General features: G+C 36.9%; 1 protein-coding gene across 1 annotated transcript in view; it reads left to right on the top strand.

Annotated features, from left to right (window-relative positions):
• The window catches only part of MORC1 (MORC family CW-type zinc finger 1), a 172,302-nt gene that overhangs the window by 74,412 nt on the left and 83,375 nt on the right, over window positions 1-14,515 (top strand). The window contains exons 10-14 of the mRNA XM_045851829.1: window positions 2,066-2,145; window positions 2,827-2,900; window positions 7,094-7,158; window positions 9,579-9,722; window positions 11,249-11,403. Of these exons, the coding sequence (XP_045707785.1) occupies window positions 2,066-2,145; window positions 2,827-2,900; window positions 7,094-7,158; window positions 9,579-9,722; window positions 11,249-11,403 (518 nt within the window). The remainder of the gene's footprint in view (window positions 1-2,065; window positions 2,146-2,826; window positions 2,901-7,093; window positions 7,159-9,578; window positions 9,723-11,248; window positions 11,404-14,515) is intronic.

Below are 14,515 nucleotides of genomic sequence, written 5' to 3'. Positions count from 1 at the left end.
AGCCTCAACAAATTCAAGAAAATTGAAATCATATCAAGCATTTTCTTGGACCACAAGGACCTGAAACTAGCAGCCAATATCAAGGAAAAAACTTAAAAACATTCAAATACATTGAGACTGAATAACATGTCTTTAAACAATGAATGGGTACACAATGAGATCAAGAAAGAAATCAAAATGTTTCTGGAAAGAAATGAAAACACAACAACACAAAACCTGTGGGACACAGAGAAGGTAGTCCTGAGAGGGAAGTTCATAGCAATTCATGAATACCTAAAAAAGAAATATATTTCAAATAGCCAACCTAACCCTACATCTACAAGAACTGGAGGAACAACAACAAACAAAGCCCAGAGCAAGTAGAGGATGGAAATAATCAAGATCAAGGCAGAATTTAGTGATGTAGAGACTAAAAGAACAATCCAACGGATCAATAAATCCAGGAGCTGGTTCTTTGAAAAGATAAACAGAATCAACAAGCCTTTAACCATATTCATCAAGAAAAAAAGAGATGACCCAAATAAATAAAATTAGAAACAAAAGAGGCAAAATTACATCTGATACCATGGAAATACAAAGGATTGTAAGAAATTACTGTGAACAAAAACATGCCAAGAAATTTGAAAATGTGGGTGAAATGGACAAATTTCAGAAACATATAATCCTACAAAACTGAGTCAAGAAGAAGCAAAAAGCCAGAATAGACCAATAATCTGCTTATGAAATTGAAGCAGTAATCAAAAAACTCCTCGCCCAGAGTTTGTCTCTGGGCTAGATAGATTCACAGAATTTTACCAAATGTTTAAAGAAGAGCTATTCCAAATTCTTCAAACTATTCCAAAAATCCAAGAAGAGGGAAGACCCCCAAACTCTTCTTATGAGGCCAGTATTATCCTAATTCCCAAACCAGATAAAGACACAACAAAGAAAGAAAACTACAGGCTAACATCACTGATAAACATAGATGCTGAAATCCTCAACAAAATATTGACAAACCACATCCAGCAAGACATTAAAAAGATCATAACCATGATCAAGTGGGATTCATCCCAGGAATACAAGGATGGTACAATATACACAAATCAGTAAATGTAATACAGCACATAATCAATACAAAAGATAAAAACCACATGATCATATTAATGGGTGCTGAAAAAGCACGTGATAAAGTACAGTACATATTTATGATAAAAAACACTCAGAAAAGTGGGAATAGAAGGAGTATCCCTCAACATAATAAAGGCTGTATGTGAGAAACCTACAGCCAACATTACACTCAATGGGCAAAAACTAAAAGCTTTCCCCCTAAGATCAGGGTGTCTACTTTCACCACTTCTATTCAACATTGTATTGGAAGTTCTAGCCACAGTGATCAGAGAAGAAAAGAAATAAAATGCATCCACATTGGAAAGGAAGAACTAAAGCTGTCACTGTTTGCAGATGACATGACAGTATATGTAGAAAAAAGTTGTGGAACATTTACACGGTAGAATACTACTTGGTTGTAAAAAAAGAAGGAAATCTTTAACCTTTGTGACAGCATGAATGGACCTAGAAAACATTATGTTAAGTGACATAAGCCAGTCAAAGAAAGACAAGTAGCATATGATGTCACTCGTATGTGAACTCTAATGTACAAAATAAACTAATAAAGTAGAAGCAGACTCATAAATAGAGAACAGACTGACAGATGTCAGAAGGGAAGAGGGTTGGGGAAGGTTGAAAAGGGTAAAAGGGGGATACATGGTGATGGAAGGAGATTACTTGGGGTGAACACACAACACGACATACAGATGATGTATTACAGAATTGTACACCTGAAACCTATATAATGTATTAACTAATGTCACTCCCATAAATTCAATAGGAAAGAAAAAAATTCCAAGTATTGAAAGGTAAGGAATTTCTTCTGAGGAATAAAGTTCTCTGATTTATCAGCTAGATGCAACTTACTGTATATATCTTTTTCATTAATTATGTAAATCAGGAGTATGTAATCTTCTTAAAGAGTATTTTTATTATACTTTAAAATGGTAGTGTGACTTGATTGTTTTTTTTTTTTCAGAAAGTATCTGTATGTCACAACTTCTTTTAAAGGAGCATTTAAAAATGAAGTTAAAAAGGCAGAAGAAGCAGTAAAGATTGGTATGTAGTTACCTGTGGCCTGTGTCATTATTGTTCATTCATTCTACAAACATGAATTGTGTACATGTTCTAGGAAACATACAGCAGTAGCATTGCAGCAGTGACCAAATGAATCAAGTGTAGTTTCTACCTCTAAGGAATCTTATAAAACATTTTCCCATCTCTGGTTTTATTTAGTTATTATGTTATTTATTATTATAAGTATGATACAAATTTCAAGTGTGCACTTAGAACTGGATTGGTATATTTTAGAAACCCTTGTCACTGATGCTGAGTTAGATAATTTTGGAGACTAGTGTCGCATCCACTTTGAGAAGGAATATTCTACACATTCTCTTCTCTCACAGTAAGGACAGAGCCATACTTTCCCAGTGATCTAGGAGCAACGAGCATTTCTATATCAAAAGTTTATGAATTTAGATAGTTTTCAGTTAGCCAAACATTCAGTAATGACTTTTTAATTTGTATTTATATATTTATTCCCTTTAAGTTGCCATGTCTAAGAGGAAGTACAGTATGGCTACCTACACTTAGAATGTTTAAGATCTGTGGATAGAATATGGGATTTTCTGAGATGATTATTCATAAGTCTCCCTGGTCATGGCTATGTATGTTTAGAATGATCTCTTAAAATTGCTTAAAAGATTCATAATATCATAGTTACCTTACTTCTGCTTCTAGCTGAACTCACCTTGAAAGATGCACAAATCAAGGTAAACCAGCCTGACAGAACTTCCTTGTCTTTTTCTACCCAGGTATGACATAGAGAATAGTCTTCTTAAATGGCAGTGTCCTTTTCTTATCCTTAACACTGTTGTCTTTTATCTTTTACTCCCTAAACTTTTAAGGAAAGACAAGCTCAGATGGTTAAGTTGATTTTCACACAGGTAACAGAATAGATGAATGCAGAGAAAGGAAACAAAACTCAGCAAGTGGGGGAAGGCTGAGATAGAGCAAAGATGAATGAAACATAGGTTGAATTTGGAACAATGGGAAGAGAATCACAACTTATTTCTTTAAAATTAAAAGAAAAGGAATACGAGAAAAGGAGATAAGAATGACAAGCTATCAGATAAAAAAAACTAGCCTATCAAGTCTCCTTGAAAATATCTTTTCAAATTATAGCTCCTTATGGACATAAATAAATGGGCAGAGCGGAGAGACTAATAAGCAATTTTTCTTTCCAGTGTTGGGAATTACGTGCTATAATGATGAATATTAATAACAATACTTCCAGCTTACAAAGATCTTTTCATATGAGGTACTCCACGCAGTCATAAACATTCTCTGTAGTTCTTGCAATATACCCACAAGTAAGATAGATTACAAAGAACTATTATTATTAATTATAATGCATGGCAACTAAGAGAAAAAGATATTGATTACTGTAGAACATGCATTGTAAGTTTGCTAACTTTTACCAAAAATATGGAACAAAGATTTCTACATGGTGAATTATTATACAACACACTTGCATACATACAGAGGGATAAGTATGTATTTGGAGAAGAAAAGGCCTTACTTCACTTTATTCTTTTCTATGGATTCAATTTATCAATTCTTTTCATGATTTGCCCTGAAACTTTCAAAGACCAGGGCTGTGCCTGAAGAAGGGCTCTTATGTCTAATGGTCATGATTGTGGATGAAATCAGAGTAGCACATTGTAATGCCCCCAGCTATGTATGCCTTTCCCCAAATTCTCCTACTATTTTTCCATATATATATATATATATATATATACATATATATATATATATATATATATTTTTTAAGTTAAAGCAAATCCCATCTTGCTATTGATTTAAAGTTTAAGCCTTTGGTATTTTATCTCTAAGAAATCAATTTCCTTGGCTTTATGTATTTGAGAGACAAGAGAAACAGACTCTCTCTAATGGGTCAGGACCTTGCTTTCCTGTGGCCTTAACCCTGAGCTCTCACTCTTTGCTCTGCACTCTAAGTGTACTGACAGGAAGGGCAGGGATGTCTTTGACCAGCTTGCTTTGCTGCTCTGTTGTACACTGGGGGGTTTTTTTAACACAGAGAAGAGAGGAAAGTAGAATGACCTTGGCATTTGACCTCTTAAATTCCTCTCATCAGTTGAGTGGTTGAATTTGAAGTGAAGTGAAATCCTTACCAACCACTTACCATTTTTTTTTTACTTCTAAGTTAGTGCAAATAATGTTCAGTCAGTGCTATGCCCATCAAATGGGATGCCCATTTTTTACATCCAGTGGATGGAGAATATTAAAAGTGCATTTTTAAGAAAGATATTTTACTAATTATGCTATTACAGTTGTCCAAAATTTTATCCCCTTTGTTCCCCTCTACCTGGTATTCCCCATTGCTTCCAGCAATCACCCCCTGCAGTTCATGTCCATGGGTCATGTATATAATTCTTTGGATACTCCATTTCCTATACTGTTCTTAACACCCCCCTGTCTATTCTGTACCTATCAATTGGTACTTCTTAATCCCTGCACCTTTTCCCCCATTCTGTCCTCCTTCCTGACGTAAAACCCTCCAAATGATCTCCACATCTATGATTCTGTTTCTGTTCTGCTTGTTTGCTTAGTTTGTTTTTTAGATTTAATTTTTGAAAGTTGTAAATTTTTTGCCATTTTAATGTTCATAGTTTAGATCTTCTTTTTCTTAAATAAGTACCTTTAACATTTCATATAATAATGGCTTGGTGATGATGAACTCCTTTAGCTTTACCTTGTCTGGGAAGCACTTTATCTGCCCTCAATTCTAAATGATAGCTTTGCTGGGTAGAACACTCTTGGCTGTAGGTGTTTGCTTTTCATGACTTTGAATATGTTTTGTCAATCTCTTCTAGCCTGCAAAGTTTCTTTTGAGAAATCAGCTGACAGTATCATGGGAATCCCCCTGTAGGCAACTTACTTCTTTTCTCTTTGTGCTTTTAAAATTGTCTGTTTATTTTTAACCCTTGCCATTTTAACTAGGATGTGTTTTGGTGTGGTCCTCTTTGGGTCCATCTTGTTTGGGACTCTGTGCTTCCTGGACTTGTATGCCTATTTCCTTCAATATATTAGGGAAGTATTCTTTCACTATTTTTTCAAATACATTTTCAATTTCTTGCTCTTTCTCTTCTCCTTCTGATACCCTGTTGATTCAAAGGTTGGTACATTTGAAGCTGTCCCATTGGCTCCTTAACCTATCCTTGTTTTTTGGATAATTTTTTTTCTTGCTGTTTTGAGTAAATCTTTTTATTCCTTATTTTCCAAATCATTGATTTGAGTCTTGAGTTCATCCACTACACTGTTGGTTGCCTGCAAGTTTTTGTTTATTTCACTTAGTGTAACCTTCATATTTGCCTGGGTCTTTCTTATGCTGTTGAAGTACCCAATGAGTCCTTTGAGCATCCTGGTAACCAGTGTTTCGAACTTTTCATCAGATAGGTTGTTTATCTCCATTTTGTTTAGTTCTTTTTCTGGAATTCTCTTCTGCTCTTTCATTTGAGCCATGTTTCTTTGTCTCCTCATTTTGGCAGCCTCCCTGTGTTTGTTTCTATGTATTAGGTAGAGCTGCTTTGATTCCCTATCTTAGCAGTGTGGCCTATTGTAGAAAATTGCATGAATAAGTAGGATGAGGCAGAGCCTTCGGTAATAATCTGGGTGGGGCAACTTGTGTAAACCAGGTTCATGGAGTCTCAGCTATGGTGTTGCCACTCTGTGACTTGGTGTGTGGGAGGGCTCAGAAAGGTGACAATGCCTCTGCCTGGCCTCTGGAGTTTTGTTTGGGAGGAAGCTGTTCCCTGGTGCTTGCCCTGTTGCTAGAAACTTCAGTTTCTCCCTATATACCACTGGTGCCCTTCCAGCTGGGGCCCCAGTGCTGGAGCCCAGAGGGTGTGAATCTGTGTAAGTCCTAAGTTTGTTATGGGCCATTTAAGAGAAGACACCTAAGAATCCTGCAGTTTCTTCCACTGCCCCAACGCCCCCTGGTTTTTACAGCCAGAAGTTATGGGGACTTACCTTCCCGGCACTGGAACTCTGGGCTGTGTGGTCTGGTGTGGGGCTGAGATCCTTCACTCCCAAGGTATCCCTCCCAATTTTTGTCCACCACACACGGGTGTGGGACTGCCCATTCTGTGTCTCCACGTCTCAGCATCTCCACACCTTCTCCCTGTCTGGATGAATGTGATTTAATTCCTTGGTTGTTGAACTTTCGTACAGCTTGACTTTCTGATGGTTTTTTTGGTGATAGTTGTTTTATAGTTTAGTTGTAATTTTTGCTGTGGTTGTGTGAGGAGGCAAGCCAGGTTTACCTATGTCTCTGTCTTGACTGGAAGTCCTCTAAAAGTATAGTCTTATTTGTGAAATAATGATACATTTTTTCCTGTCTGGTTAGAGGGAGTGTATTAGAGAGAGGATAGTGCATGAACCAAATATATCAAATTAAAAGAGAAGAAAGAGGGCACTGGTATTGAGGCACTCTTGAGAAAGAAAATTTTAGGGCATATCAGAAACTTTATGTAAAGGAAGCAATTCGTTTGGCTCCTGACCAAATTTTTAAATTTTATATGTATATTTTTTTCCTGACAGAAGCCTTATATGATTCAGCATTTTCTGTTCTCACAGATGGAAGCCAGAGTGTAGGTACATTGAGTGACTTTCCCAAGCTTTCAGGAAGTTAGTGTGAAAACCTTTGTGGTTACAGGGATCAGTGGTTCTTTCTCTACAAGGCAGAGAGGGCATCAGAATTTGTGCAAGAAGAGAACTGTGGGCTAGAATTTAGTTTGTCTTCTTAGCTATTGGAAGTAGTCAGTTATCAAGTATTTATTTTCTACTGTGGTAAAATTGCATTAGGCAATGTGACCTATCACTGCTACCCTTGTGAAACATTCATATAATAGGATAATAAATATGAACTCAGCCCTCGTTAATTTAATGGCATAATGTTCTCTTCTAACCAAGTGCTCTTCTCCAGGATGTAATACAGAAAGCTTTGGAAGATGTGGAAGCAAAGCATAAGATTCTTCAAGAGAAACGGAGGTAAGGCATAAGATTTTCTGTTTACCAGAATCCTATGTGCTATACTAAAACAAGTTTTGATATCTGAGTAGATAGGCAGATTTGGTGGTTTTGCAAAAAATTCTCTCTCTCAGCCTATGACAACTTATACATTAAGCATCATATGATCAAAATCTTGTAACCAACATAATCAATATAAAGTATTTATAAAGATATATTTGCAGGTACACATATGTTTACATATAATGTTCAAACTTCTGAATACAGAGTAAAAAATTAGTTCAGTATCTGATTAGATGAAGAAGTGACTTTCCCAGGGGATCTGCTGACAACTTTACTTTCCCTGTGTCCTTTGCCAATTAAACTTTGGAAAGTTGGTCCTGGTTTCTTCCCTCTTCTAGTACTTACTAAAATTTAAGGTAGAAAATATTCCAAGTAAGTTTATCATGTATATATGGTTTAGATAAAAATAGTAAGCCTGTGTTACAGCACCATTATTTATGTTTGTAAGGTTGACTTGCTCTCCAGCTCAAGTGTTTAACAAGTTAAACTGAAAATATTTGCTGCTGTTTAAGTAAGGTCAGACTTCAAAAACTGCATTAGCTTTGAGAAATGAATTTTTAGGGAAGAATTACTAGTTTTCAGCATTTTATTTCATGACTCATAAAGTGTTATGTAACCAATCATCACTTTCTCAAAACCTTAAATTTGAAATGTTAGTTATGCATCTATCCAAATTATTGTTAAATAAATGACATAGAAATCTTCATTGAAAAGCAAAGGCCCCTTTAGAGTCTTCAGAAAGAAAAAGCTGGTTGATGACTTGTTTGAAGTCACACTGATATGCATGAAATGTAACCAGCCTATATTTTATTAATAATAATGCCAGTTGGTGTGAAATTTTTATAGCAAAAGGCTTTTTAAAAAAAATTGAAGACAAGCGGTATGCCACTTAAGATCACAGAGTGATTATGTCATATCCTGTAACACTCTGTTTGGGGATTCCTTACATAGTATTCTTTTGTTAAAGAGTGGGAACCTATTATTGAGTAGATTTATTTTGAATAAACATTTTTGAGAAAAAGCTCAATTCACATATATTTAATCCTACATGTTAAAAATTTATAAATATGAACCCATGTTAATAACTTTCTCAGAAAGTCTATGTACTCTATATCATATCCACAGAAAAGGGCTGATAGAAGGTTTTTTTAAAAAGATTTGTTAATTTATTTTTAGAGAGGGGGAAGGGAGGGAGAAAGAGAGGGTGAGAAATGTGAATGTGTGGTTGCTTCTTGCGTGCCCCATACTAGGGACCTGGCCCACAATCCAGGCATGTGCCCTGACTGGGAATCGAACTGGTGACCCTTTGGTTCACTGTCTGGCACTCAATCCACAGAGCCACACCAGTCAGGGCTGATAGAACTTTATCATTGTCCTTTAATGATACACTTAATCAGTCCAGTAAGTATCTTATGCCAGTTGTAATAGCGTATGGTCACAAATTGGAAAAGAAAAGGCCATTTTTTGTGGAATGAAAAGAGCTATAGGGTGGGTGGAGGGGAGGAATTATATTTGCTACCATTCTTAGGAAAAGAAAATAACAGTTGCTAAGCACCTAATCTGTTCCAGGTATATATTACCATTATCTCTTTTAGTCTTCATGGTATCCCATGTGACCAGATAGGTGTATTTCCATTTTTTTGATGAGACAGCAAGTCGAAGTGACTCATCCATAGTCACATGGTTACTACAAAGATAAACTTGTATTTGAAGCCAGGTCCATCTTTCTGATTTTATGTCCTGGCACTTCTCAATAGCTCCAAATAGCCTCCTGTTACTATGGTGGTTTCTATCATATTCCATTTTACACTTTTAATAGAAAAGTCACATAATACATAGTGTAGTAGGACAGAGTTAGAGAAACAGGAGCTTCTGTTGTCCTTGTAAACTTTGTTAACTTTGACTTTGGAAAAAGAACAAAAGCTAAGGAATATCTTCTGGCACATTCCGACTGACATAGGACATTTGGAGGCTTGAGAACATGCTGGAATTTAGAAATCCCATCCAGTGTTAGAAATACCTGAATTTTAAAATAGTCAAGTCATCATTTTTCAAAAGTGGTGCAATGTACATATTATACCAGTTAACATTTACGACTATTTTGGCATTTTCTAGTTCTTGTACATTTAAATTGGTAAACTTGTTTTTGAATCCAGGAATGTTTGTGTTTGATTGGTACAGTTATTGGCCATATGTTTATGCAAAACACTTGACTAGGCAGGGATACTGTGTATACTGAGTAGATTTTGCAAAATACCAGGTACCTTATATACAATTCCTCCATACTTGCCTTCTGAGTTTAATTATTCACATTTTTCGTAAGCTGTATATTTTTATTTAATAAAACCTTTTTAAAACTTTTCTAAATATAATGCTAGAGAATTAAAGAAAGCAAGGACACTTTCCCTGTTCTTTGGAGTGAACATAGAAAACCGAAACCAAGCTGGGATGTTCATTTACAGTAATAACCGCCTGATCAAGATGCATGAGAAAGTGGGTCCGCAGTTGAAAATGAAATCCTTGTAAGTATGTTTTTGTTTTCAGAGGCACAGGCAGGAGGAGGGAGGTTGCTGTAAGATGCTGTTTCTGAAGTTAGATGAGTGATTAATCATAACAGGAGCAGGTGTCACATCCTCTGTTCACCCTTCCCATCAATGCGCAGGCATTAATCTGCCTAATTTATAATACCAGTAGAGCTGTATGCCTGCTCTAAGGAAGAAGCTCACTTTTGGAAAATTTTTCAATGCATTTTCTTAGCAACTTGATGTTTTAACATTGTTTGCACCATTTATTTGAGTTAAGTTTTCAGGATTCTACCAATTTAAAAATAATGCAAGCATATGAAAGGAGTTTTAGAAAAGAAAAATCCATAGTCATATAAACAACCCTGTTAACATTTTGTGTAGCCCCTTCATGTATGAGTTCTTGCCAGTTAACTGCATGAGCGTATATTTTTAACACTAAAGCCTATTTGAATTCCAGAGCAAGACTTTGTGGTGCTTTCCCAATGGTCTGAAACTCCACCAGCTGCTTTCATGAATTATGTAGTGTCCTGAAAGGAGATTATAGAAAGCATAGAGTTGGACAAGACAACTGTGACCAGTGGAATGGCTTAGGGGAACTTTTTCATCTTGCTTTCTCACTCTTAAGGAATTAGCAATTCATTCATATGTTCACTTAACAAGCACTTGTATTGGAATATCATGTGTGCCAAGCATTGCACTAAACTCTGCAGAAGATGGTGAAGACCTATTGCTATTTGCTAAGGAACTTATAGTCCAGTGAAAAGGATGAGTATATAAATATATACTTTTTTATTGCATGGATACAGCAAGAATGATCTTTGAAAACATAAATTAGTGTCAGACCCCAATGCATGCCTTGCTTCAAACCCCAGTGCATGTAGAATAGAACTACTTACCATGGTCTTCCAGGGACCTGGTCTTTACCTGGCTCTTTGACACCCCCCACCCCACCCATACCCACCCTCTCTCTGCATTTCCCTCACACCAGCAGGCTTCCTGTTCCTCAGACACCCTAAAATTGTTCCTGCCTTATGGGTTTGACGCTTGCTATTTCCTCTGCCTAGAACCTTCTGTCTTTAGCTCATACTGCTGGTCCTAGTATGTCATTGAGGCACTAGCTCTAAAGTCCCCTCCCAGGAAGGTCTTCCTGGACTGTCTAAATAAAATCAGCCCCTGCCATGACCCCACCCTCAAAATCTGTCATTTTTTTTTGCATATTACAGCTTCCGATTTATTTTCTTCATCTCACTTATCACCATCTGATTCCCCATGTAAGGTGATAGGTTTGGGGAAGGAGGCATATTAATTCAGAGATGATGTACTAAAGCCTAAACATACCTGGGATCATCATAGATTTATGTAACAAGATACTGTTGTAAAATAACTGTTAACCTTTGACATGGTTCAGACCAAGTGAACACATTTATTTTTGAAAAAATTGACTTCAAAATACTGGGTATATTTGCTTCTGCTTTTTCTCTTTAGTTAACTTTCACTAAATTTATGTGTGTTTATTCCTCCAGACTTGGTGCAGGTGTGGTTGGAATTGTTAACGTACCCTTGGAGATCATGGAACCATCACACAATAAGCAGGAATTTCTTAATGTCCAAGAATATAATCATCTTCTAAAAGTCATGGGACAGTTCTTGGTCCAGTACTGTAAGGACACTGGGATCAGTGAGTATTCAATAGTCACAGTAAGAGGTGCTTAAAGGGGATCAATTTGCATGATTTCTTTAAGCCAAAATGATTTCCTTGATTCAGGTTACCACTCACCCAAAGCCCTGGAAGAGAGTTCCTGCATTAAAAACATGAAGGGGCCCTGGCCTGTGTGGCTCAGTTGGTTGGGCATTGTCCAGCAAACTGAAAGATTGTTGGTTCGATTGCGGGTCAGGGCACATGCGTGGGTTGTGGGTTCAGTCCCCGATTGGGGCACGTGCAGGAGACAATCAATCCATGTTTCTCTCCCTCTCTTTCTCCCTCCTTTTCCCTCTCTCTAGAAGCAATAAAAGAGCCAGTCTCAGAATAGTCCCAGAATATTATGCAAAAAATAAAGCAGTAGATTAAAATTGTACTTGGAGGGTACTCAGAGAGTAGCATGAAGTGGCAGCTGATCATGGAGAAAGTTTGCTCCAGATAGGCTGAGAAACCCCGAGAGGGCATCTAAGGCTCTACGTTTTTAAGAGTGCACAGCCCATTTAGACCTGTGTAGTTCCTACAGCATTATTATATGATGCCATAGAATAATCATTGTAGTCCCTGGATAATTGTAGATATTTTAAACTATGTTTTGAATATGTTAATTCCAGGAAGACTTTGATTAAAAAATCACTAAAATAAATATATTTGGAAAGTTAAAAAGATAAACTTCAGTTATATGGAAAATTTGAATTATTCAGATCACTTCACTCTCCAGAGATACCTGAACAATGAGGTGGTGTGCTGTGCATTAATTAAATCAACTTCCTGTAACCCCTCTGCAAACACGGCTTCATTTATGGAAAGAAACAGGCTACTGTATGTTTGTTCAATGATTTGCATGATGTATGTATAATTCATGCATATCAAAATATAATGTCTCTACCCTTGAGACAACTTAAAATCTTATTATTCTTCCTCTTGAGGTTGGAATGTTAGAATATTTGCTTTTCTTTTATACACACTCTGCATGGTCCTAAAATTTTCTAATACCAGTGAAACAGGAAATAGTGCAAGAACTCAGGGGAAAACAAATTAAAGTGAGAATGAAGTTGAGGGCACAGATTTCCTGCCAAAGCTGGGTCTTCATGTCTTCATCTAACACCTGCTTAGAGTGTGGTCTGTGGACCAGCATCCCTAGCTGAGAACTTGTTAGAAATTCAGAATGATAGGCTGCACCCCAGACCTCCTGGACTAAAATCTGCATGTTAGCAAGATCTCCAGCTGATCTGAGTGCTCATCCAAGTTTGAGAAGTACTGGTCTGAAGAGTACAACCATTTAGTTTTTGCTTAGCATAGGCATATTCTTTTCACATGTAGTTTTTTCTCAGACATATGTGAAGTTATTATATTAAATGTAGGAATGACCACATTTGACTGGTTTGTTGAAAGCTGTAGAAAGCATAAGTATATGCAGAGTGAGGTAAAAATCAAGCACTTACTTTCTGGTCTTTAAATAATGCCAGCATAATGTGGTACAGAAAGAAAATGTTAAGCATTTGAAAATCGTGTAACTTCTGATATTTTCTCTGTAACCTCTGTCTTGTTTTCTTCATCCTTAGAATAAGGAATTAAATCTTCGGAAAGAGTTAGACGTTAAATTTAAAGGAGACAGGAATTATCTCTGTCCAGGTCACACCTAAACTCAGGATAGCCATCCTCAGTCCTGTGTGGGGGGAGCTTTCTTGAAGCTCCTGTGCCAGCCCCCTACACAGTCACACTCTCTACTGAAGGGTATCACTTGCCAGTCTTACCTACGCCCTATGTAACTCCCTGTCCCTATTTTATCTACCTAGTATTTTTTCAAACCCTTTTCAGTGGATGTAATAAAATTCAAAATAAATGTTACATTTGTATTTTAATTATTACCTGTTAATGACATATTCTTTTCCTAATTCCCTATTTACCTATGAATTGATTTCGGGCTAGAGGGTACTCTCACAAAAGATGTTGCTCTAGAAGGAAGGCAGAGTGGAGAAAAGATATTGAGCATGTGTTTGTTCACACCTCTCACAACTTCATCCCGAAACTTCATTATCAGAGTGAACCTAGTAACCAAGGTCAGAATTGGTAGTCTCCGGAACTCTGCTGAGGAGATTGACCTTCAAGGTCTTTGCTTGTTAGTTCCCACAGGAACAACCAAAGTGTCAGGAAATGTTTGCCTAATACTCAGAAAGCCAGTATTACAGGACACACAATTTTAATGAAAAGTAGGTTGGGTAGGTTTTTTGCCTTATAAATAAAAGATGCAATCTTTGTATTTGCTGTAAATCTGATCTGTTTCTATGGAAAATTGGGCCCTTGTAAAAAAATTGAATTGGCAGAAAGGGAAATGGAGAGGTAATAACTTTGTGTCATTTATCAAATCTGCATTTCCTTTTGGCACAGCTCATGCTAAGAATCTCAAATACTCTCCTTGTCTCTGAGTCTGACCTCACCTCATTGTCTGCTTCTGTGTTTTCTGAAGTTTTTTGCATCCTTACAATAAAATAGTAATATTAACCATCACTTTTTGGAGTATGGAGAGAAGGAGAAGGGAAAGAGAGAGAAACATCAAATGAGATTTGAGATTGAACAGAAGCAATTATGTAGAAATTTATTACTAAACTTTTCCAAGATGGATCAGAATATGGCTGATGTACTAAAATGAATATATGATATAATAAGCATAACCTTTCAGAGCAGAACTCAAATTACAGGGAACTCAAATCACTCAGGTTGGCAAGGAGGCTAAAAATAATTTAATCCAGTCACCCCCCCCATGCTTTGTCCCCTCTATCTTACCCGCCTTTGCCCCAGTTGAATGGACTGCCATTTGAAATGGCTAAGTGAGGGCCTCCTGTGAAAGAAAAGTTGCTGCTTCTTCAGACAGCCTGTGAATTAAAAACTACATTGTCATATTACAGTCAAATCTGTTTCTCATGTATTCTTTCGTTCATGAACCTGTGCTCTGCACGAAGTGTAACAGGACTACCGAATCAGACACGGTCCACCCTATCTGGGAATTAACAATCCAGCAGAGCTAAGACTTGGCAATTAGAAGTAGGATGGTGTCCCATGGAGAAGGAGTGCTGAGGAAGCTGGTGATTGG

This window comes from Phyllostomus hastatus, unplaced genomic scaffold (genome assembly GCF_019186645.2).
Source record: "Phyllostomus hastatus isolate PE091 unplaced genomic scaffold, TTU_PhHast_1.1 phas_contig_86, whole genome shotgun sequence".
Classification (NCBI taxonomy): Eukaryota; Metazoa; Chordata; class Mammalia; order Chiroptera; family Phyllostomidae; genus Phyllostomus; species Phyllostomus hastatus.
The sequence above is the reverse complement of the archived record's forward strand: the minus strand, read 5'-3'. Positions and strand labels throughout refer to the sequence as shown.